The 26,388-nt window shown below is 40.8% G+C and overlaps 1 protein-coding gene across 1 annotated transcript in view; it reads right to left on the reverse strand.

Moving 5' to 3' along the window:
- Positions 1-26,388, reverse strand: part of SPMIP2 (sperm microtubule inner protein 2) — a 133,158-nt gene that overhangs the window by 17,756 nt on the left and 89,014 nt on the right. The window contains exon 4 of the mRNA XM_008000123.3: positions 5,863-6,052. Within this exon, the coding sequence (XP_007998314.1) occupies positions 5,863-6,052 (190 nt within the window). The remainder of the gene's footprint in view (positions 1-5,862; positions 6,053-26,388) is intronic.

Genomic DNA, 26,388 nt, shown 5'->3' on the forward strand with positions numbered 1-26,388 from the left:
ATACGTCATTGAGTGCAACTGTTGGTACCAACATAATGCCATACTGAGTTATGTTATCTTAACGACTGGGGGGAAAATTACAGTAGATATTTCAAAATCCTTTCTGATAAATGAAAATTTCAAGTGTTTTTCCCTGAAGCTTTTTTTTTCCTTTTCCTGCATGCTCAGCTCTCCAAGGATGGCTTCTCTGCTGTGCACGCAAGTGAAACAGCTTAGCTTTAAAATCATGCCATCGATAAAAGGATTTAAACGCACGTGCACACCACAGTGCTTTTTGGTTCCCTAGCGCCTGGACCGTTCTGTCAGATGCTTTCTGTATGTTACCTCAGTTAATCGTCACAATGGATGAGAGGGGTACTGTGATGCTGTGATGGTTATTATTTTTTTTTTTTTAAGAGACAGGGTCTCACTTTGCCACCCAGGCTGGAGTACAGTGGCATGATCATAGCTCACAGTAACCTCAAACTTCTGGCCTCAAGTAATCCTCCTGCCTCAGCCTCTCAAGTACCTGGGACTACAGGCATGCACAAACACACCCAGCTAATTTAAAAAAAAAAAAAAAATTGGGGGCTGGGCGCGATGGCTCATGCCTGTAATCCCAGCACTTTGGGAGGCCGAGGCAGGCAGATCACGAGGTCAGGAGATTGAGACCACCCTGGCTAACATGGTGAAACCTCGCCTCTACTAAAAATACAAAAAATTAGCTGGCCATGGTGGTGGGTGCCTGTAATCCCAGCTACTCGGGAGGCTGAGGCAGGAGAATCATTTGAATCTGGGAGGCGGAGGTTGCAGTGAGCTGAGATCGCACCACTGCACTCCAGCCTGAGCAACAGTGAGACTCTGTCTCAAAAAAAAAAAAAAAAAAAAAGTCTGTAGAGACAGGGTCTCACTCTGTTGCCCAGGCTGGTCTTGAATTCTGGGCCTTACATGATGCTCCTGCCTCAGCTTCCCAAACTGTTGGGATTACAGGCATAAGCCGTCAGGTATGGCCTGTGATGGTTAATTTTATGTGTCATCTTGGCTAGGCGATAGTAATCAGATATTTAGTCAAACACCAGTCTGGATGATGCTGTGCAGGTATTTCTTTTCTTTTTCTTTCGTTCTTTCTTTCTTTTTTTTTTTTAGATGGAGTTTCGCTCTTGTTGCCCAGGCTAGAGTGCAATGGCATGATCTTGGCTCACTGCAACCTCTGCCTCCCGGGTTCGGGCGATTCTCCTGCCTCAGCCTTCCTGAGTAGCTGGGATTGCAGGCATGTACCACTACACCCAGCTAATTTTGTATTTTTAGTAGAGACAGGGTTTCCCCATGTTGGTCAGGCTGGTCTTGAACTCCCGACCGCAGATGATCTGCCCAACTCGGCCTTCCAACGTGCTAGGATTACAGGCATGAGCCACTGCACCCGGCCCAATGCTGTGCAGATATTTCTTAGGTGAGATTAATGTGTAAGTCAGTAGACCTTGAATAAAGCTGTTTATCCTCCAAAATGTGGGTGGGCCTCATTCAACCTATTGAAGGTCTCAAGAGAAAGACTGAAGATCCCCCAGGAAGAGAGAATTCTGCCTGCAAACTGCCTTCAGGCTGAAGCTGCAACATCAGTTCCTCCCAGGGTCTCCATCCTGTTGGCCCACCCTGCTGCGTTTGGATTTGCCAATTTCCAAAATCAGAGGAGCCAACTCCTAAAAATAAACACCCCTCCCTGAGTGTTCCTCTCCTACACGCACAACACACACATCATTGGTTCTGTCTCTCTGGAGAACCCTGACTGATACAGAGACTTAGGAGATCAGTCCAATGATATGGTATGATAACCCAAAATGGAGTTGAGTAGGATCAGAAAATCATCATTCCAAGTTACAGGAAGTAGACTTTCAAGCAAATATCTTTAACATAATAAAAAGTACCAACTTGAGAGTTATCCCATAAAGGTTGACATAGATGTCACATAGTCTCTGAATATGTGTTGCAAAGAATTGGAAAACAACCCTCTGAGAAGGAAGGAGGTAACATTTCATTAAAAGTGGTAGAAAGACCCGGCGTAGTGCCTCATGCCAGTGCCTGTAATCCCAGCTACTCGGGAGGCTGAGGCAGGAGAATCACTTGAACCCAGGAGGTGGAGGCTGCAGTGAGCCGAGATTGTGCCACTACAATCTGGGCAATAGAGTGAGACTCTGTCTCAAAAAACTAAATAAAAGCCCAGCCCTGTGCACTCCAGCGACCCAGCTGATTGATCTTCTCCAGCCTCATCACCAGGTAGTTCTGTGCTCTATATTCCGGCCACATTGAACCACATACACTTCCCCAAAGGGGCTGAGTTATCATTGTCTTTGCTCCGTTTGTTCTTCCTAGAATAGACTTCCCTTTGCCTCATCAAATCCCCCCATTCCCTCTTCCCTTTACCTCATCAAGTGCTCCCTGTTCCTAGCACAAAATTCAGTTCATTGTCAAATCCTCCAGCACCTTGCTACTCAAGGTCCTCAGACCAGCAACAACTAACTGGATTTCCTGGGAGCTTGACAGAAATGCAAAATCTCAAACCCCATTTCAGACCTATTGAATCATAATCTGCATCTTAACATGATCCCCAAGTGATTTGTATGACCTTTAAAATTTGAGAATACTGCTCTCAAACTCAAGTGGATGAGGAAAAGAATGTATCAGTCACCGAGACTGAAGTCCATGTATTGGAAATGAAGGAGGACAATGAGAATATTTGCCAGCAAAGAAATGAAATAGAAATGAATTACATTAAAAATGTCTATCATATGCACGTAAATTGGACAATGCTTAGGTAGCTATTATAGGAAGGAAGGAAAACTACCAGAAATCCAGAAGGGGAAAATAATGAATGGAATAGAAGATAGAACTTAAGAGACGTTTTGTGATTTAAAAGAGAGATTCGGGCTTTATAGAAGAAGCGGTTTAGAGACTTGCTCAATGGATTTCCAAAAGTATTTTTAAGAGCATTTTTGGGTAAATGTATACAAGAATGATACATACTGTTAAATCTCATAAGTTGTACTTTTTAGAAACATTGTAATTAAGCTCTCTAGACTTAAGTTTATACATGGAAAATCAAACTGAAACTATGGATACAAAATATTCCCATTTTCAACCATCTATTTTGATGGGAAAGCTTGTGATACTGTCTATAGGTTTAAGCTTCTAAAATTTCCCCCAAGTCGCCCAGTAACACAGACAAATTTCTACTTAAGAGGCGTTCAGTGCATGGTTCTGATTCTTGTCGCATAAGAATGGAAAATGTGTTGGCATCTCAAGAATAGGAATGATAGCCACTCATTGGCGGCTATGTGTGAGGCACTGCACTGGAAGCTTTTCACATGTGGTATTCATTATTTGCTTTTGAATATATGAGAACACTTGTTCCAATTTATTTTCCCTAAAGAGGGTTCATGTAAAAGAGAGGGGTTGAGTATTTATTGAAGCATCCACACAAATTCTGCAGGACAGTCCAAAAAATGGACTTGTGGGACAAGTATCTCAAGTATCTCTGGAAATTTAGAAGAAAGCCTCACTGATAAAAAGATAAATTATTTTGAATGATTCAGTATTTTACTTCCACAATGAAAGGGGTATGAACAAGTACTCAACTACTCTCATGAATAATGGGTTAAACCGACCTCAGGTGCCTCTTGATGGGATGCACTGAGCATGACGCGACGTCACTTATCTGGGATTCCTGACAAAAACACGTAACCTGAACCCACTCATGAGGAAACACCAGAGGAGCCCATACTGAAAGATACAGAACTGGCCTGGATTCCTCAAAAATGTCTGTGTTATAAAAGACCAGAGTGAGGAGCTCCTCCAAATTGAAGGGGACTAAAGAGACGTGATAACTCAATATAATACACCGTCCTAGACTGAATCCTGGATCAGAATATAACAAAGGTCATCAGTTAATGCTTTTTGTTGTTATTTTTTTAGACAGGCTCTCTGTCACGCAGGCTGGAGTGCAGTGGTGCAATCATAGCTCACTGCAGACTTGCAGGCCTGTGCTCAAGCAAATCTGCCACCTCAGCCTCCTGATTAGCTGGGATTACAGGCACGCACCACCACGCCTGCCTAATTTTGTATATTTTTTTGTAGAGACGGGGTCTCATTATGTTGCCCAGGCTGCTCTCAAACTGCTGGACTCAAGTGATTCCTCCACCTCAGCCTCCCAAAGTGCTGGGATTATAGGTGTGAAAAACCACCATATCTGCTGTTTAATAAAATTTGACTATGAACTTTAGATAATAATACTGTATCAATGTTAAATTTCCTGAATCTTATAAACTGTACTGTGGTTATGTGAGAGAGAATCCTTGTTCTTAGGAAATACACCCCGAAATATTTAGGAGTAAAGGGTCTAGCCTGTAGACCATTTATTCCACAGGGTCTGTCCCTGTAGTCCTAGCTACTCAGGAGGCTGAGGTGGGAGGATTGTTTGAACCCACGAGTTCAAGGCTGCGGTGCACTATGGTTGTACCCATGAAAAGCCACTGCACTCCAGCCTGGGCAACATAGTGAGACCCCCATATCTTTAAAAAAAAAAAAAAAAGATAAATGAAGCTGGGGGACATCATGTCTGCAACTTGCCCTCAAATGGTATAAGAGAGAGAGGAAGAAAGAGAACATTAAAGCAAATAAAATTAACAACAGATGGGGCTGGGGAAAGAGTATATCAAGAGTTCTTTGTGCTGTTGTTATAACTTGCTCTACAAATTTGAAATCAAAATAAGAAGTCTTTTAACAGATGTTTTAATGCAAAAAGTATTTCAACTGGATTTGGTGAATGAAAGAGGCGTTTGGGATAATTTAGTCCGTGATAGCTCTAATCCGACACAAAATTAGTTCAGTGACAGAAAGTAACTAATCCAAGCCCTCCTCCACACACACTGCAATAAATCATTTCACTTGGACCCATCTCAAAATTCAGACTACGTTGAAATGTTAGATGTCAAACTGTTCCCTTTTTCAATACGAAGTATTCCTAAGGTCAGGATCCACTGAGGAGGACAGCTAAGTCGCCCTCCATCACAGAATGTCTCAAATAGACATAATGGCTTGCTGATGAATCAGATCTCTGGCAACAGAGGGTGAGTAATATTCTAGTGAATTGGCAAGATTCTCCAAAACAGCAAGAAGTCATTCTATGCGTAGGGAACAGGAGTCGCTGAATGGGCCTGAGCTATTCTATTCCTTTTTCTATCATGGAAATCTGCTGTCAAACTCTATTGAAAACCTGGACGCCTGCAAAGTTCATTGTGCTGTGGGTTTAGACAGAAAGCTATTATTGGCGAATGGGTTGTACACAGACCTCAGGGAATAGTTGTTGAATATATACTTCCACATTCTTCAATTCTCCTCCTAACTCTATAAAATATTCAGAACAGATACCAAAATCCCCATTTTACTTACAAAAACCCATACAGGGAAATTATGCAACTTACCCAAGATTCCATAAATAGTTTAGGGGAAAACCTAGAATTTGAACGGGTATAAGCTTACTCTGCTCACCAGTTTGTGAGGTTTTAAGGGGAGTTGCAGATTTACCTCCATTTCACAAACAGTGCTTTCTCAGCTCTTAGAACTCACAGGGGTGGCCATTCTCTCGAGGTTAAACCTAGTGATAAATTCTGAGGACAAAACCTCTTGTTTTCTTTAACAGGGGAATAATGCCCACTCACCCACTGAATAAACATCACTGTGGCAATCCAGTATAAAGTACAAAATGCTTCAATAGGTTAAAAGAAGCTATAAAACTGATTATTAGTATTACTATGAGAAACCCCTCCCTAATTTACATGTTAAAGCAGCCTAACTTTTTCTATGATGATTTAGAAAAGCAAAAAATCATACCTTTTCCTTTTTTGGCAGCTTTGGAAGCATAAATGGTTTGGAAGCTCTTGGCAATGATGACTTACTCTGCCTAACAAGAATAGCCCATTTGGAATTTCTCCGATCAGTGTCCTCGAAATCACTCATATGCCAGGCCAAAGAAGCACGACTCTGTTTTCCTTGCATATCCAGGACATGAGGTTTTGGTTGCCTGGAATAGGAACAAATTGGTTCTCAAATGGAAAAGATCTAGAAACAAGGCCACCAGTTTTCAGATAGTTGAGATTTGTCTGTTTTTCTAGTAATTTAAGGTGATTCTAGCCATGTGGCTTAGGAAAGCTGAAGACCTGACCCATCCTGGGAAGTTTCTGGGCTGTCTCCACTCTACATCACTGGACTGCTAGAGATCCAAAGAACCACCCCCAAGATGGACACCTATCTAGGAAGCTTGTTGATGATTGCACTACTGTCCTTTCAAAGCCAAGCATGGAAGATGCTGTGAAGTGGAAGGTGATATGCTATGGCTGAGACTTCACGAGACCCATGTGATCTCCTGAAGGACACGGCCTGTCCATTTTGAGGTCTCATAGACATTCAGAAAAACACCAGCTTTTCTATTGCAAGCTCTGGCTTTGGACTGCATTTTAGAGGAAAGATCTAGGCTTCTTCCTCTTTCCCTGGTGAGATCCTTGGCTAAGTTCTGACAACCCTAAATTAGAACATTATCTCAGCCCTACCTTTCCATTATAAAAGGCTGACTCTGGGGAACAGACAGAAACAGGATTGTAAGGGTAGGGATTTGCCATCTCATTTGGAAAGCTGTTGTTGTTCAGGGAGCCTTTTGGGACTTCTTATTCACCATCCTTTGACCTGGGCTGCAAGAGCCCCTTGGGGACTGCAAAGTTCTCTTTCTAGAATCTGAGTCTGTGGGACCATGATTTCTGGGAGATTTGGATCACTCTTCACTCATTCAAGAATCTATAGACATTTTCTATATGGCTGGCACAGCGCAAGGCACCATGACGACCAGCAGTAATAAGACAAAGCCCTTGTTGTTATAGAGTTTATATACCTGTAGGGGAGACAAAAAACAAACAGATAACTGAAATATTTGCGAAGTACTAGGAAGAAAAAGGCAGATAAGTAGAAAATCCTAGGCATGCTATTTTCATGAGGTTAGACAGGAGAGGACGAGGTAATGTTTGAGCAGAGATCTCAGTGAAGATCTCATGGCGAAACCCAGTCTCTACTAAAAATACAAGAGTGTGAGCAATTCTCCCATCATACAGGGGTCAGGCAGTTCCTTCCTGCTCTGAGAATCACAGAATCCATGTGGTGGGAGGGAAGTGACCATGGCTGTCTCCAGCAGACCCTCACCTGACATCCCATCGTTCTAGAATAAAGTCTGAGCTCCTCAGCATATCATACGGGGGAGTTTGTTGTTGCTGTTTGGTTTCTGTCTACTTTTATTTTATGTATGTATGTAGAGACAGAGTCTCCCTCTGTCACCCAGGCTGGAGTGCAATGACGTGATCTTGGCTCACTGCAACCTCCACCTCCCAGGTTCAAGCAATTCTCCTGCTTCGGCCTCCCAAGTAGCTGGGATTACAGGTGTGCGGCACCATGCCTGGCTAAGTTTTTGTATTTTCAGTAGAGACAGGGTTTTACCATGTCGGCCAGGCTGGTCTTGAACTCCTGACCTCCGGCCATTCTCCTGCCTCAGCCTCCCAAAGTGCTGGGATTACAGGCATGAGTCACCACCCGGTCTGCTTTTTAAAAATGGTCCTACTGGGCATGGTGGCTCACGCCTGTAATCCCAGCACTTTGGGAGACTGAGGCAGGCAGATAATGAAGTCAGGAGATCAAGACCATCCTGGCCAACATGGCAAAACCCAGTCTCTACTAAAAATACAAAAAGTTAGCTGGGTGTAATGGCACATGCCTGTAATCCTAGCTACTCAGGAGGCCAAGACAGGAGAATCACTTGAACCCGGGAGGCGAAGGTTACAGTGAGCCAAGATCGCACCACTGCACTCCAGTCTGGGTGACAAAGAAAGACTCCATCTCAAAATAATAATAATAATAATACAAACAACTAGCTGGGCGTGGTGGTACACGCCTGTAATCCCAGCAACTCAGGAGACCGAGGCAGGAGAATCACTTGAACCTGGGAGGCGGTTGCAGTGAGCCGAGATCATGTCACTGCACTCCAGCCCAGTGACAGAGCAGGGGGAAAAAAAAAGGTCCAACCCCAGTGGATCCTTCTGACCCACTCTCCTCAGCCTGTCTCTACTTTCAGACACACACAATCCTTCTTTTTGCCTTCACCTTCCCCTCGATGAGCTCCAAAGAAGCTGCACTCTGAGACTCACAGCCTTTTGCTTCAATTTCCTCTGCTTGTGATTCCCTCTCCTCCTTCTTTCCTGGAAAACTGCAATTAAGTTGGGGCTTTAAACATTACCTTTTCCATGAAGACTTTTTTTATTCCTGTCATGAAGCAGTTTTTCTCCTTTAATAGCACTATTTGACTTTTTTTTTTTTTTTGAGACAGATTCTCTGTCTCCCAGGCTCTGGAGTGCAATGGCACGATCTCAGCTCACTGCAACCTCTGCCTCCCAGGTCCAAGCAATTTACCTGCCTCAGCCTCCCAAGTCTCTGGGATTACAGGCACCCGCCACGCCTGGCTAATTTTTGTAGTTTTAGTAGAGACAAGGTTTCACCATGTTAGCCAGGCTGGTCTCAAACTCCTGACCTTAGGCGATCCACCCGCCTCGGCCTCCCGAAGTGCTGGGATTACAGGTGCAAACCATCGTGCCTGGCCTGACTTCTTTTGTAGAAACTATTAGAATATTCTTGAATTCCTAGCTCAGCAGTCTCTCTTTCTGCAAATTCAGTGCTCCTTAAAAGGCCCAGAGTGTATCTCATTCGTCATTGGCTCCCCAGTGCCATTACCCTGCCTGACACGTAACTGACACTCAACTAATCTTGGAGAATGAAGAGGGAAGGACAGGGAAGATCAGAACTGAGTGACATGAAGGGCGCCTGCCTTCCCTCCCACTCCCTGCACTCCACCTGCTCTACAGCCTCTTTCCCCTCCCGCCAGGCAGCTATGTAGGACTGGATCCCCGCGGTCCAGTTTGTCTGAGTTGTGTTATTTACAAGTACAGATTAATAGCTGGAAATAATTTCAAGAAAGCTTCAAAGGCAGGATAGCTGATGGTGAGAATGTGAGCAACAGAGAGTGCTTATAGTTTATATTAGCTTGATTAATGATGCATGTGAAAACTATTTCACGCAAATGTCACCTTTTCTTTAACGTGTTATACAAGTAACTATCGAGAAAAGTTTAGAAAAGAAAAATCCTTGCCCATCTTTAGTCTTCACTTAAGTGCTAAAATATTTTATTATCTTTTAATTTAAATTCAGTATCTCCTACGTCCCTGAAATTGGGATCACCAGAAGCAATAGAAAGTTAAAAATTAGATGTAGTTCAAATATATTAAAGGTTTTACAAATATACTGGCCACATCAACTATGGGGATTTACCCACACTATATTGAACTGGGCCTCAGATGGACCCCGAAGTCTGAAGAGACAAACCAAGGAGCAGAAGGTTTGGCTCCAGATGGGCCATGAGTGCCAGGCCTGTGTGATGGGTAGGTGTCAGGGCACACACAAAATAGCAGCAAACACACACGTGCTCCACAATGAACACCACCACCAGACATTTTTAGTGCAACATTCTTACTATTTAATTATTACGCCAAATAGACCCCTCAGGGTCAGATACTTTTCTTTTTGGTTGTTTTTTGAAACAACTTGAAGCTTATAGAAAAGTTGGAAGCACAGTACAAAATCTTCTTTTCCCGAACCAGTTAAAAGTACATTGTTGACAGGATACCTATCATCCCAAGTATATCCGTGTGTAATTCCCACAAACAAGGACACTCTACATAACCTCGACATAACTGTCAAAAGCAGAGAAAATGGTAAAATTAACATTTTTATATTACTACCATCGAATGCTCAGACACCATTCAAGTTTGGCAGGCATCCCAATAACCCCCATTTGGCAAAAGAATCCAGTTCAGAATCACGTGTTACATTTAGTTTTTATGTCTCCTTCAGTCTGGAACCGTTTCTCAGTCTTCCTGGGACATTCACATAGCCTTGATGCTTTTGGAGAATCCAGGCTGGTTATTTTGTAGATGTCCCTCAATTTGGGTTTCTTATGTTTCCTCTTGGTTAGATTTGGGTTATGCATCTTTGGACAGGAATAATACAGAATGACCATAATTTTGAGTTGTTCCATTACTGATGATGTTCACTTAGGTCACTTGCTTAAAATGCTACCTACCAGAATTCTCCTTTTTACCATCATATTTCTTGTTATTAGTACTTTTTGGAAAAGTACTTTGAAATTATGTAAAACTTTCATCCCATATCAAATGTTTTATTTGTTTAAATCTATTTCAGTATGGGCTCACGGTTTCCTGCTTTATCAAATATGTAATAATCCATCAATAACATTGTTCATTTATGATGCTCAAGTTATCCCAGATTTGGCTAGTAGAAGCCCCTTCAATCTGGCTTCTGTGTCCTTTTGACATGTCCCTGTCATTCTTCATACACTTCCTTATGTTTTGGCACAAAAGTTGTTCCAGGGTCATCTTTTCCCACCCCAGCCCTGGAATAATCCATTTTGTGAAGGAACTTGTTGGATGTGGGGCCTGGTGGGAGGGTATTGGATTACAGGGGTGGTTTCTAATCATTTAGCACCATCCCCTGTTGCAGGAAGTCAGGGACCCCAAACAGAGGGACCGGCTGGAGCCACAGCAGAGGAAGATTAATTGTGAAGATTTCATGGACATTTATCAGTTCCCAAATAATACTTTTATAATTTATTATGCCTGTCTACTTTAATCTCTTAATCCTGTTATCTTTGTAAGCTGAGGATGTATGTCACCTCAGGACCACTGTGATAATTAACTGTACAAATTGATTGTAAAATGTGTGTTTGAACAATATGAAATCAGTGCACCTTGAAAAAGAACAGAATAACAGCGATTTTTAGGGAACAAGGGAAGACAACCATAAGGTCTGACTGCCTGTGGGTCAGGCAAAAAGAGCCATATTTTTCTTCTTGCAGAGAGCCTATAAATGGATGTGCAAGTAGGAGAGATATCGCTAAATTCTTTTCCTAGCAAAGAATATTAATACCCTGGGAAAGGAACTCATTCCTCAGGAGAGGTCTATAAACAGCTGCTCTGGGAGTGTCTGTCTTATGTGGTTGAGATAAGGACTGAGATACACCCTGGTCTCCTGTGTACCCTCAGGCTTACTAGGGTAGGGAAAAAACTCCACCCTGGTAAATTTGTGGTCAGACCAGTTCTCTGCTCTCAAATCTTGTTTTCTGTTAAGATGTTTATCAAGACAATACATGCATCGCTGAACATAGACCCTTATCAGTAGTTCTGCTTTTGCCCTTTGCCTTGTGATCTTTGTTGGGCCCCTATCAGTAGTTCTGCTTTTGCCCTTTGTCCTATTCCCTCAGAAGCATGTGATCTTTGTTCTGCTTTTTGTTATTTGAAGCATGTGATCTTTGTACCTACTCTGTTATTACGCCCCCTCCCTTTTTGAGACAGAGTCTCGCTCTGTCGCCCAGGCTGGAGTGCAGTGGTGTGATCTCAGCTCACTGCAAGCTCCGCCTCCTGGGTTTATGCCATTCTCCTGCCTCAGCCTCCTGAGTAGCTGGGACTACAGGCACCCACCACCTCGCCTGGCTAGTTTTTCGTATTTTTTAGTAGAGACGGGGTTTCACCATGTTAGCCAGGATGGTCTCGATCTTCTGACCTCGTGATCCGCCCGTCTCAGCCTCCCAAAGTGCTGGGATTACAGGCTTGAGCCACCGTGCCCGGCCAAAACTTGGTGGTTTTAGGCTCAGGTGGGCATCATGGTCCTACCAATATGTGATGTCACCCCCGGCGACCTAGCTGTAAAATTCTTCTCTTTGTACTCTTTTTTATTTATCAGCTGACTGACACTTATGGAAAATGGAAATAACCTACATTGAAATACCAAGGGCCGTTTCCCCCGATAATCACCCTAGTGCTGTCTCATGACAGAGTTCTCACAAGATCTGGTTGTTGGAAAGTGTGTAGGCCGAGCACAGTGGCTCAAGCCTGTAATTCCAGCACTTTGGGAGGCCACAGTGGGCAGATCACCAGAGGTCAGAAGTTCAAGATCAGCCTGTCCAACATGGTGAAACCCCATCTCTACTAAAAATACAAAAATAATTACCCAGGTATGGTGGCACGCATTTGTAATTCCACCTACTTGGGATGCTGAGGCACAAGAATTGCTTGAACCCTGGAGGTGGAGGTTGTAGTGAGCTGAAATCACTCCACTGCACCCCAGCCTGGGCAACAGAGTGAGACCCCATCTCAAAATTTAAAAGGAAAAAGAAAAAGAAAAAAAGTGTGTAGCACCTCCCACTTCGTTCTCTCTCTCTCCTATTGGCCATAGGAAGATGTGCCTGCTTCTGCTTTCCCTTCATTTTCTGCCATGATTGTAAGTTTTCTGAGCTCTCCCCAGAAGCAGAAGCCTGTACAGCCTGCAGAACTGTGAGTCAATTAAACCTCTTTTCTTTATGAATTACCCAGTCTCAGATATATCTTTATAGCAGTGTGAGAAAAGATTAATACAGAACTCTAGTTCCTTTTCATGAAGAATGGTATTTAAAAAACCAAGATCTCAGTGTTAAGCATTCTTATTGCTATAGGGGTGACACTGTTCCTGAGCTATAGTTTTCTCCCTTGCCATATTTGTAAATTTCTTCTACTACAGTGATAAACCTGGCTCCCATTCCTTTTACATATTTACTTGTTTGATCTGCCTCCTTGTCTATAACCAATATCCCAATGCTACTGCCACCTCCTCTGCCTTGTGTATGCCCTCCTCACAGCACTTGGAACCCAACATCTCAACCCAGGATGCTCTCCCCAGCAGACCCCTTCTCACTGTGCTCTGGACCATCACAGTCCCCCAACTCCCCACTCTGGGGCAGACAATCCCTTTACCAGGCTGCACCTAGTGGCTCTAAGACTGTATTGTGGGGGAAGGGAAGAGGAACATGGTCAGGTATCTCTGAGACATCCCCAAATGTCTGGAAGAAGATACTGTATATATCCGCTGATTAAATAAATTGATTTTATATCATGAGATCCAGATTGTGAGATATCATTCAATCATGTTTTAGGTAACTACTGAGATATAATTCATATGCTATTGAATCGACATACATTTAAGTGACCAATTCGTAAGAGTTTTATTATATTCAAAAGATTATGCAATCACCACCACTTAATAATTTCAGACATTTTCACCAACCCCAAAAAGATACTTTATATTCATTAATAGTCCCCATTCTCCCCTTCCTCCAGCCCCAAGCAACAACTAATCCACTTTCTATCTCTATGCATTTGCCTATTGGGGACATTTTATATAAATGGAATCATACAAAATGTGGCCTTTTGATTGTCTTAAGTTAGAATAATGATTTCAAGAATTGTCCATGTTGTGGGATGTACTTCATTCCTTTTTATGGCCAAATAATATTTCATGGTATGGATACATAATAGTTTGTTTATACATTCATCACTTGATGGATATCCAGTCATCCCAGGACCATTGTCAAAAAGACTATTTTAACATATTGAATTGTCTCAGCATCCTTGTTAGTTGACCATAAATGTAAGGGTTTATTTCTGGACTCTAAGATTTATTCCTTTGATCTATATATCTATCTTTATGCCAGTATCATACTGTCTTGATTACTGTAGCTTTATAGTAAGTTTTGAAATAGAAAAGAGTGAGTTCTCCAACTTTGTTCTAAGATTGTTTTGGCTATTCTGGATCCCTTGTATTTCCATTTGAATTTTAGGATACACTTGGTTGATTTCTACAAAGAAGCCAGTTGAGATTTTGATAGGGACTGCATTGAATCTGTAGATCTATTTAGAGAAGACTGTATTAAGTCTTCTAGTTAATTAATATGTATTTCTATTTATTTGGGTCTTCTTTCTTTCAACGATGTTTTGCTTTCAGTGTGCACATCTTGTGCTTGTTAAATTTATTCCTAAATATCTTATTCTTTTGATGTTATTATAAATGAAATTGTTTTAATTTCATTTTAGACTCTTCATTGCTAATATATAAAAATACAATTGATTTTTGTATCTTGATCTTATATCCTGTGATCTACTGAACTCATTAGTTCTAATAGATTTTATGTAGATTCATTTTAGACTCTTCATTGCTAATATATAAAAATACAATTGATTTTTGTATCTTGATCTTATATCCTGTGATCTACTGAACTCATTAGTTCTAATAGATTTTATGTAGATTCCCTAGGATTTTTTATATATAAGATCATGTTATCAGCAACTAGAGATAGTATTACTTCTTCTTATCCAGTATGATGCCTTTTATTTTGTTTTCTATCTAATTGCTCTGGCTAGAATACCTATCACAAGGTTGAATAGACATAGTGAGAACTGATATCCTTGTCTTGTTTTTGATCATATAATAAATAGGTTGGTTTTCTCCCCAAGTTTATATGTTGACGTTCTAACCCCCAAGGTGATCCTATTTGCTGATAGGACTTCTAAGGAGATAATAAAGGTTAGGTGACATCATAAGGGTGGGGTCTTTATCCAATAGCACTGGTGTCCTTATAAAAAGAGAAAGAGACACCAGAGAGCTGTCTCTCTGCATATGCACACAGAAAAACCATGTAAGGACACAGAAAATAGCAATCTCCAAGCCAAAAAGAGTGGCCTTACCAGGAACCAATGCTAACAGTACCTTGATCTTGATTTTCTAGCTCCAGAACTGTGAGAAAATTAATCTCTGTTGTTGAGCCACCCAGTCTGTGGTATTTTGTTACAGCAGTGCAAGCAAACTAATACAGTCAGGTTGAGAACATCCCCTTCTATTCCTAGTTTGTTGAGTGTTTTTCATTATGAAAAAGGGTTAGAGTTTTTATCAAATGCTTTTTCTGCATTTACTGAGATGGTCGTATGGATGGTTTTTGTTTTTTGGCTTTTGAGACAAAGTTTTGCTCTTGTTACACAGGCTGGAGTGCAATGGCACAATCTCTGCATACTGCAACCTCTGCCTCCTGGGTTCAAGTGATTCTCCTGCCTCAGCCTCCCAAGTAGCTGGGATTACAGGTGCCCACCACCACGCCTGGCTAATGTTTTGTATTTTTAGTAGAGACATGGTTTCACCATATTGGTTAGACTGGTCTCAAACTCCTGACTCTCAGGTGATCAAACTGCCTTGGCCTCCCAAAGCACTGGGATTACAGAAGTCAACCACCACACCTGGCCTGTTTGTTTTTTCAAACAGTGTCTTACTACATTGCCCAGGTTATACTTGAACTTTTAGGCCCAAGGGATCCTCTCACCTCAGCCTCCCAAGTCACTGAGACTCCAGGCTTGTACCAACATGCCTGGTTTGACCATATGGTTTTTATCCTTCATTCTGTTGACATGGTATATTACATTGATTGATTTCCATACATTAAATCAACCATGCATTCCTGGGATAGATTCCACTTGGTCATGATGTATAATCCTTTTTATGTTGCTAGATTTGGTTTACTAGTATTTTGTTGAACATATTTTGTATCAATATTCATAGCAGGTATTAGTCTGTAGTTTTCTTATTATATCTTTGTCTGCTTTGGTAACAGAGTAATAAATGAATTGGAAGTGTTTCCTCATCATTTTTCTGGAAACAGTTTGTGAAGAATTTGTTGATTATTCTGTAAATGTTTGCTAGAATTTACCAGTGAAGTTATTTAGGCTTCAGCTTTTCTTTGTGGGAAGTTTGTTGATTAATGATTTAATTTTTTAACTTGTTATAGGTCTATTCATATTTTCTATTTCTTCTTGAATCAATTTTGGTAATTTGTATCTTTCTAGGAATTTATCAATTTTATTGATCTGATTTGTTGGCATATAATTGTTTGCAGTACTCCCTTATAATAATTCTTATTTCTATAAGATCAGTAGTGATGTCCTTATTTTATTCCTGATTTTAGTAATTTAAACGTTTTCTCATATTTCTTAGTATCTTAGTTCAGCAGTCCCCAACCTTTTTGGCACCAGGGACCACTGTCATGGAAGACAATTTTCCATGAATGAAGAGAGGGTTGAACTGGGTGGTTTCAGGATTAACCTGTCACCTCAGATCCTCAGGCATTACTTAGATTCATAAGGAGCACACAACCTAGATCCCTCACATGTGCAGTTCACAATAGGGTTCATACTCTTGTGAGAATCTAATGCTGCCACTGATCTGACAAGAGGCAGAGCTCAGGCAGTAATTCTCTCTGGCCTGCTGCTCATCTCTTCCTGTGTACTCCAGTTCAGGTCTGCAGCCCAGGGGATGGGAACACCAGTCTTAGTTCATCTGAACTGCAGTAACAAAATACCATACACTGAGTGGCTTCTCAATAACAGAAATTTGGAAGATGAGAAGTCCAGGATCAAGGCCCCAGCAGATTTAGTGTCTAGTAAAGACTTGCTTCCAACTAGACAGCCATCTTCTTCCTGTGTCCTCACAGGGTGGGTCTCTCTCAAGCCTCTTTTATGAAGACACTAATCCCACCTTCATGATCTAGTCACCTTCCAAAGGCCCTACTTTCTAATGCCATCACCTTGTGGTTGAAGACTTTAACATAAGAATATTGAGGGGACGTAAACATTCAGACCATAGCAGTCAGTCTCACTAATGTTTTGTCAATTATATCATTCAAGAACCAACTTTAAAAAAAAAAAGTTCCTGATTGCTTTTCTGTTATGTATTTTTGTTAGTTATTATTTCCTTACCTCCACTTGCTTTGAATTTAGTTTGTACTTCATTTTCTAGTTTTTTTTTTTTTAAAGGTGTAAGTTTAGGTTCTTGGTTTTACATCTTCCCTTTTTATTGTAAGCATTGATAGTTATACATTTCTAAGCATTACTTTCACTGCATCCCGAAAGTTTTCATGTGTTATATGTTTGTTTCATTTATCTCAAAGTATTTTCTAATTCCCTTGTGATTTCTTTTTTGACTTATTCGTTATATAAGTTTATTAATATTTACAAATTTTTAATTATCGATTTTAAATTTAATTTGTATTATGGCTGAAGATTTCATCATAGTTCCATGATTTTATGCCTCTTAAATATACTAAGACTTATTTTATGACCCAATATATGGTCTATCTTGGAGAAAGTTCCATGAGCACTTGAAAAGAATGTATTTTCTGTTGTCATAAGGTAAAGTATCCTATAGATATCTGTTAGATCCAGTTGGTTTATTGTGTTGTTCAAGTCTTTTAATTTCTTGCTGATTTTCTGCCTAGTTGTTCTGTCTGTTATTGAAAGTGGAGTACTTAAACACATATTCTCCCTTATAAGTGGAAGTTAAACAATGAATACACGTGGACATAAATATGAAAATAAGAGACACTGGGGAATCCAAAAAAGGAAACAGAAGAGAGTGAGAGTTGAAAAATTACCCATTGGATACAACGTTCACTATTTGGGTAATGAGTACACTAGAAGCCCAAACCCCACAATTACACAGTACACCTGTATAACAAACCTACACATGTACCCCTCAATCTAAAATAAAATCAAATTTACAAAAAATGTGAGTGGGGTATTTAATTGTCCAACTATTATTGTTGAATTGTCTATTTCCCCCTTTAGTTCTGTCAGTTTTTGCTTCATGTGTTTGGGGCCCTGTTGTAGGTACACATTTATTTCTAATTACTATGTCTTCCTGATAGACTGACCATTTTATCATTATAAAATGCCCTCTTTTTTAAAAAATATATTTTCCAGTTGGATCTGGAGACTCTTAAAAAAGCTTTCCTTTATCTAACAGCTTTTGTCTTGAAGTCTAAATTGTCTGATACTAGAGTAACCATTCTAACTCTCTTTACTACTGTCTGATGTATTTTTTGCTTTCACTTCATGTGTCTTTGAATCTAGAGTATGTCTCTTATAGACAATGTATACTTGAATTATGTTTTTTTCTTTTTTTGGCCAATCTCTTACTTTTAAAAATTTTGTACTTATTTACTTTTAGAAACAGGGTCTCACTCTGTCACCCAGGCTGCAGTGCAGTGGTATGATCTTGGCTCACTGCAGCCTCAACTTCCTGGGCTCAGGTGATCCTCCCACCTTAACCTCCTGAGTAGCTAGGACTATAGGTGCATGTCACCGTGCCTGGTTACTTAAAAAAATTCTTTTTGTAGAGATGGGGCCTCGCTCTATTGCCCAGGCTGGTCTCAAGCTCCTGGCCCCAAGCAGTCTTCCTGCCTTGGCCTCCCAAAGTGATGGGATTACAGGCATAAGCCACCACACCCAGCACAGTCTCTGGCATTTGATTGGATTGTTCAGTCCATTTACATTTAATGTGGTCATAGTCATTGATTTGGTAGGATTTATGTCTGTTCTTTTGCTATCTGTTTTCTATAAGTCATAAATATTTTTTGTTTATTTCTTCATACTTCCTTTTGTGGTAGATATTTTCTATCATTGTAGCCTTGCATTTCATTTAAATAGTACACTATTTTAATTCCCTTGTTGTATCTTTTAGTATGTGGTTTTTAGTTACTTTCTTAGTGACTAGTCTGGGGATTATCATTAATATCTTATTTCAAAATATTCTAGTTAGGATTAATACCAACTTAATTTCCATCATATGAAAAACTTTGCTTCAGTATAACTCCATTTCCTCCTTTGTGCTTTTAGTTTTAGACAAATTACATTTTTCTAAATTATAAGCCTATCAATATAATTTTATAATTATTGTTTTATGCAGTTATCTTTTAAATCACATAGGAGAAAACAGAAGTTACAAATCAAAAATATATTAATACTGACTTTATAATATACCTATGTAGTTACCAGTGTCCTTTACCAGGGTTCTTTATTACTTCATGTGGATTTGAGTTCATTTGTGTGGTCCTTTCATTTCAGCCTGAAATATCCTCTTTAACATTTCTTGCAGGGCAGGTCTGCTAGTGAAAACATTTCTCAATTTTTGTATATCTGAGAATATCTTACTTTCTCTTTCATTTTTGAAGCATAAAAGCATAGTATTCCTGCATACTACAAATTTCTGCATACACAGAATTCTCAGCTGACAGTCTTTCTTTTAGCATGTTGAATATGTCATACCTCCTGCCTTCTGGCTTCCAAGGTTGCTGCTGATAATTCATGTTAATCTTATTGAGGATCTCAATCTCTCTCTCTCTCATTCTCAGTTAAAAGAGTCTTGCTCTATCACCCAGGCTAGAGTGCAGTGGTACAGTCACAGCTCAGTGAAGCCTCGACTTCCCAAGCACAAGCAATCCTCCCCACCGCAGCCTCCCAAGTAGCTGGGACTACAGGTGCACACGACTTTGCCTGACTAGTTTTGTCTTTTTTATAGAGACAGGATTTTATCATGTTGCCAGGCTGGTCTCAAACTCCTAGGTTCAAGGGATCTACCCATATCAGCCTCCCAAAGTGCTGCGATTACAGGCGTGAGCTACCATACCTGGCTTTTTTTGTTTTTTTTTTAAGAGATTTTTTTTTTCTTTTCTTTTTTTTTTTTTTCTTTTTGAGAGATTCCATCACCCGGGAGTGTAGTGGTGGGATCACAGCTCACTGCAGCTTTGAACTCAAGTGATCCTTCTGCCTTAGCCTCCTGAGTATTTAGGACTATAGGCATGCACTACCATGCCCAGCTAAATTTTTTATTTTTATTTGGATAGAGATGAGGTCTGACTACATTGCCCAGGCTGTTCTCAAACTCCTGGCCAGGCCTGGCCTCAAGCAATTCTTCTGTTTTGGCCTCCCGAAACACTGGATTAGAGTCATGAGTCACTGTGTCCAGCCTTTACTAAGGATCTGTTGTATATGGCAGTCGCTTTTCATTTTCTACTTTCCAGATTCTCTGTCTTTACCTTTTAACAGTTTGACTATGATGAATCTTCGAGCTTATCTTACTCAGAGTTTGTTAAACCTCTTGAATATATAGATTACTGTTTTTCATCAAATGTGGGAAGTTTTGGCTATTATTTCTTCATATATTCTTTCTTCCCCTTTCTCTCTCTCTCATTTACTTCTGGGATTACCATTTTGCTATGTTAGCACACTTGATGGAGTCCCACAGTCTCAGAGGCTCTGTTCATTTTTCTTCATTTTTTTTCTTTTCTGTCCCTCAGAGTGGATAATCTCAATTGACCTATATTCAAGTTCACTGATTACTTTTTGACAGCACAAATCTGCCCTTGAGCTCCTCTAGTAAATTTAGTAAATTTTTTATTTTTGATTATACTCTTCAACTCCAGAATTTTGTTTTTAGATGGGGTCTCATTCTGTCACCCAGGCTGGAATGCAGTGGCATGATCTCGGCTCACTGCAACCTCCATCTCCTGGGTTCAAGCAATTCTTGTACCTCAGCCTCCCAAGCAGCTGGGACTAGAGGCACTGTCACTATGCCCGGCTAATTTTTGTAATTTTAGTACAGACGAGGTTTCATGACGTTGGCTAGGCTGGTCTTGAACTCTTGACCTCAGGTGATCCACCTATCTCAGCCTCCCAAAGTGCTGGGATTACAGGCATGAGCCACCACGCCCAGCCCAGAAGTTATTATCATTATTATTGAGACAAGGTCTGGCTCTTTTGCCCAGGCTGGAGAGTTGTGGCACAATCTCACCGCAAACTCCGTCTCCCAGACTCAGATGATTCTTGCGCCTCAGCCTCCTGAGTAGCTGGGACTACAGGTGCATGCCAGCACACTCAGCTAACATTTGTATTTTCAGTAGGGATAGGGTTTCACCATGTTGTCCAGGCTGGTCTCAAACTCTTGACCTCAAGTGATCTGCCCACCTTGGCCTCCCAAAGTGCTGGGATTACAAGTGTGAGCCACTGCGTCCAGCAACTCCAGAATTTTTAAAATAATTACTATCTTTTTATTGATATCCACTGCTTGATAAAACATTATTCTCATACTTTCCTTTAATTCTTTAGATACAGTTTCCTTTACTGCTTTGAACATATTTATAATAGCTGATTTAAAGTCTTTGTCTGGGCCGGGCATGGTGGCTCATGCCTGTAATTCTAGCACTTTGGGAGGCTGAGGTGGGTGAATAGATTGAGGCCAGGAGTTCAAGACCAGCCTGGCTTCAGGTAGAAATACCAGGTACAATTTGTTTTTTTTTTTTCCGTAAATAAATAATACATTTGTTTATGCAGTGTTCTTTTAAAGAAGACAATTAAAATTATTATTATTTTTTTTTGAGATGGAGTCTCACTCTGTCGCCCAGGCTGGAGTGCAGTGGTATGATCTCGGCTCACTGTAAGCTCCGCCTCCCGGGTTCACACCATTCTCCTGCCTCAGCCTCCCGAGTAGCTGAGACTACATGTGCCCGCCACCACACCTGGCTAAGTTAAAATTCTTAACACTAAACAATTTCAAGAATTGTATGTCAGAGCCAGGCATGGTGGTTCATGCCTGTAATCCCAGCACTTTGGGAGGCCGAGGCAGGTGAATCACTTGAGGTCAGAAATTAGACACCAGCCTGACCAACTTGGCAAAACCCCATCTCTATGAAAAATACAAAAGTTAGCCAGGCATAGAGGTGGGAACCTGTAATCCCAGCTACTCAGGAGGCTGAGGCAGGATATTTGGCAAGAGGTTGCAATGAGTCAAGATTGCACCACTGCTCTCCAGCCTGGGCGACAGAGCGAGACTGTGTCAAAACATGCATGCATATATATACACATACATAAAGAATAAATAAAGTTTTTGGTAATTCTAATGTTTCAGTTTCCTTGGAGGTAGTTTCTATTGACTATTTTTTCACCCTGTGTATGGGCCATTCTTTCTCATTTCTTTGGGTGTGTTAATTTTTTGCTATTGGCAAATGCCCTGGGGGTAGAGCACACAGAGAGTCGGGTCAGACAAAAGCAAGCCCTGAGAATGAAGCTTTTCAAGGGATTTCAAGGCAGGTCAAAAATGACATTTCTTTGGGTACAGGGCTTCTCAAAGAGCTTCAAATCTGTGTTCAACTTCCAGTGACTGGTAAGCTGCTGATGTTCACAGTTTCCGTGGATGTGAGGCTGTGGGTTTTCAAGGCTGCCATGGAGCTAGGAAGAGAGGGATGGGAATAGTACAATTTCAAATGGCATAGAAATCACTGTTATTACCAAGATTCAGCCATATTTCTCAAATAAATGCTCCAAGAATTTCTGTGAGCATTTGGCTCATTCCCAGTGGTTTCTTGTTCTTTCTTTATTAATTATGACAGAGTCTTGCTCTGTCACCCAGGCTGGAGTGCAATGGCATGATCTCGGCTCACTGCAACCTCCACCTCCTGGGTTCAAGCGATTCTCCTGCCTGCCTCAGCCTCCTGAGTAGCTGGGATTACAGGCACGCACTACCATGCCCTGCTAATTTTTGTATTTTTAGTAGAGACAGGGTTTCACCATGTTGATCTTAAACTCCTGACCTCAAGTGATCCGCCTGCCTCAGCCTCCCAAACTGCTGGGATTACAGGTGTGAAAACACGTCTCCAGTGTTTTCAAAAAGGTGATTTTGATGATTTTTGCCAGTGTTCTTGTTTCTTTTCTAGAGGAGTATGTTTTTGGAGGTCCTTAGTTCACCGTTCCTGAAGTGCTTTCCAAACTGTATCATTGTGAAATGAAATGGAGACTCACTATTTAAAGGAAAATTTGCCTATTCCTTTTCTTTCCACTTCTTCATTTACCCCTCTTCCATATGCTGAAGTTGTGCCTTGGGTTGCCGTTACTTCATTGTAATGGTTCTTACCCCAACCAACAGCAAGCTCTTTCCTATCTGTCAAATAAAATCATCTCTTTTCAGACTTTCATATATGGCTTCCCAGAAGCATCTGTGATTGCTGACATTGCCTTCTTAGAAACCCTTTCCTCTTGGGCTTGCAAAACTTTTCTATGTCTCTCCTCCTACCTCTAACATTATTTCATCTATATTTTATTCTTTCTGCTCCTTTTCCGTTGGTATTTTCTAGAATTCTACCCTCAATTATTTTCTCTTTGTATACTATCACTCACCTCCAGGCCAGGGAACAGTATTTATATACAAGGGATCAAACCAACATCAACATATTGATGTTTAAATTTTTTACTTTCAGTTCTTACAATTTAGACACAAATGCCTGACTTTTTACTGGACATCTCATAGCTGATAATAATAATACTTTCTAGTATGTATTGAGACATATGAGGTTACAGACACTATGTCAGTTGGTTTACATGTATTATCTCTAATCTTTCTAATAATTTTGTATAATAGGTATTATTATCCATTTTTTTACATACTTAAGATCAGACTGCTAAAAAGCAGAAAAGCTGGGACTTGAACTCAGAGTTGTTGCCTTACAAAGCTATGCAATTATCTCATCTATAAAATAGGAACAAGTCGGGTGTGGTGGCTCACACCTGTAATCCTAGCACTTTGGGAGGCCTAGGCAGAAGTTTGAGACCAGCCTGGCCAAACAGGTGAAACCCCATCTCTACTAAAATACAAAAAATTAGCTGGGTGTGGTGGTTGGTGCCTATAATCCCAGCTATTCGGGAGGCTGAGGCATGAGAATTGCTTGAACCCGGGAGGTGGAGGTTGCAGTGAGCCAAGATCGTGCCACTGCACTCCAGCCTGGGTGACAGAGCCAGACTCAGTCTCAAAAATAAAATAAAATAAAATAAAATAAAATGGGAACGATAATGTAAAATACTACTCCTTATGAGTTTTAAATGAGTTAATACTTATAAAGCACTTAAAATGGCATCTGACCCGTAGTAAAAATTTATGTGTTAGCCATATAAATTATTATCATAGAATGCTGCCTCTCCCCATCTCTCTGCTTTCTCTACCCACCTGTCACCCCTCAAAATACTCTCTCCTTCCTGTGTTCCCTATTTTGGTCAATGATATAACCATATACTCTGTCACCCAAGAGAGACATATCAGAATTAGCTTTCACTTTTACTTCTCCTCCGTCCCTCCACATTTAGTTGGTTGCCAAGTCTCATTGAGTCTTTCTTTAAGCTATCACACCACCCCCAGCTCTCTAATTCAGGCTCCCATCATCAGGATTATTGCAATATCACGTAACTTGTCTCCCTCGGTCTCTCCTTCCTCAGCTCCATTCATTCAGCAAACAGTTCTCTATACCTATTATATATCAGGTATTCTTTCTAACACATGGATTTGATTTTATCACTTCCTTAAAGAATTTAAAAGAACAGCTCATTGCCTATTAGAATTAAGCACAAAATCTTCAGTGTGGAGTTTAAAACACTACACAGTATTTTCCCTGTACTGCAATTCCCTCCTTGCTTCCCACCACGCTTTCAAAACAATACCCTGTGTTTTTGCCATACCAGACAACCAGCCATTTCCTTAAGACATCATGATGGTTCACCCTTCCATGCTTTGGCTTATGCAATCCCATATGGCTGGAATTCCTTTCCGGCCTCCACCTCCACACTCTTCTAATTTCCCACACAGCCTTGAAAACGCAGCTCAAGTGTTACCTCTCCTACAAAGCATCCTTCAGTGTCTACCCACCTGCAACACTGGGACACAATGAGTCCCTCCTGTCTTCCCCACAGACCATTGTTCATACCCATGACACTTGGGGTAGTCATGTTGACTCCCTCCCTCAGTAAATCTGTGATAAAAGGAAGGAATCATTCCTTACGTTTTTGTATCTTCGGCATCTAGCAGAATTCCTGACATAGATCACATTTTCAGTCAATTTTGCTTGCTTCTATCATGATACAAAAAAAGTGTCTTTTTCTATCTCTGGCGACAGAAATTGTGACTGCACATGATAAAGGGTTTGGAGTGTGGTAGAACTGATTTTAAATAACAAAACATATTTAAATTTTCCTTAAACATTGTTGGTTATTTGAGAAATGACCAAGATTTTCCTAGTGGCCTGAATGGCAGGGAAACGGGGTGAGAAGATAGAATAGGGCTACAGCCTTCAGTGAGAAAAGGACTGGCTGTGCCTTACTTACATAATGTCTAAAACCAATGGGACAAACTCCACTTTCATTTTGACACTTTTGCCAGAGAAAACACTCCAGACGGCTGAAGAAGGGACCTGCCGGGGCTGCTGCTGAGCTGGGTCTTTGGTATTCTGCCTTTTTGTGACTTGAGCTGGGCCCATAGTAGCATCCATGTCAGCCACTTTGATTCATGACCAAACAATTCAATGAACTCTCGGTATTTTGGCGAAATAAGGAGCTTGAATAAACGTGTTGACTTAAATGGATCAAAACAGACGGTTATTCTGGATAACTGACCACCCGGCTTCAGTCTTGCCCAGAAACAAACCTTATATTCTTCTCTTTGGCATTCTGACCCACATCCTCTGGAGATTCTCTGGTTGACTAAAAATAGTTCTAATAAGTGGCAAAATTAATGTCTTTTTGGATTACAAAATTAAAGAAAGAAAATTACTGTTTGAGTTCCAGGGAGTCAGTCTAGTTACCTAATACAAACCCCAGAGACAGTCACTCACTTGAGTTTCAAATAGAGCAATTATGTGGAAACTTCCCTTTGGGACTTCAACATTCTCCTTGCAGCATCAGAAGGTGATGTCACTCTGTGTTTTCATGTATTTCAAGCTTGTGAAGGGGACCGGTGCCATATCTGTACTGTGACTTAAAAGCACAACCTGTTTCCTCAGCAAGCTGGTTCCCTTCAATGTTTGCTTTCTCACAGTGGTACCGATTTCTGCTCTTCCCATTTCCAAAAGCACGAAAAAGCCATTGATGGCACATGGAAATTTTGGAGAAACACATTTAGAAACCATTTGGCAGGATCTGTGCTTTCTGGGAGAACAAGCCTTCTTTCCCTGTTATTTTCTCTTTGGAACATTCGCAGGAAAACAAGACCTCTGCTCTTTAAAGATGTTTTTTGTATGTAGTGTAGTCCACACCTCCAGAATCTTCCAAGGAATCACAACCAGGGCTTTAAAGATGTATTTAATCATATTTTCCTCGTCTACATTGGCTTTCCACATAGGTGGGGTGGGTGTTACTGCTGACACAGACAGCCACATATGTGGTATTTCAGCGACACTGGCTGCCTGAGAAAAATCCTCCCTTTTACCCTTCTCTGCTCCTTTTTATTCCAAAACTGGACATTAGGCTTCCAATGCACACAGCTGGGAGAGGTACTATAAGGTATGATCACCCACCCCTTCTTGAGAGAGCATATTTTGAGGGACTAATACCACAAAGGAGGAACGGAGGAAACCAATGCTACAGGTCCGTTTGAGACGTATCATCACTGAGCTGATCCAACCTGATTTCTCAGACATTGATCTTTTCTCCCTGCCGCCATAGAATCATTTATGATAATGCTGTATCTTGTTTGCAAAACATTTAATTTTTTTTTTTTTTTTTTTTTTTTTTTTTTTTTTTTTTTTTGAGACGG

This window comes from Chlorocebus sabaeus, chromosome 7 (genome assembly GCF_047675955.1).
Source record: "Chlorocebus sabaeus isolate Y175 chromosome 7, mChlSab1.0.hap1, whole genome shotgun sequence".
NCBI lineage: Eukaryota > Metazoa > Chordata > Mammalia > Primates > Cercopithecidae > Chlorocebus > Chlorocebus sabaeus.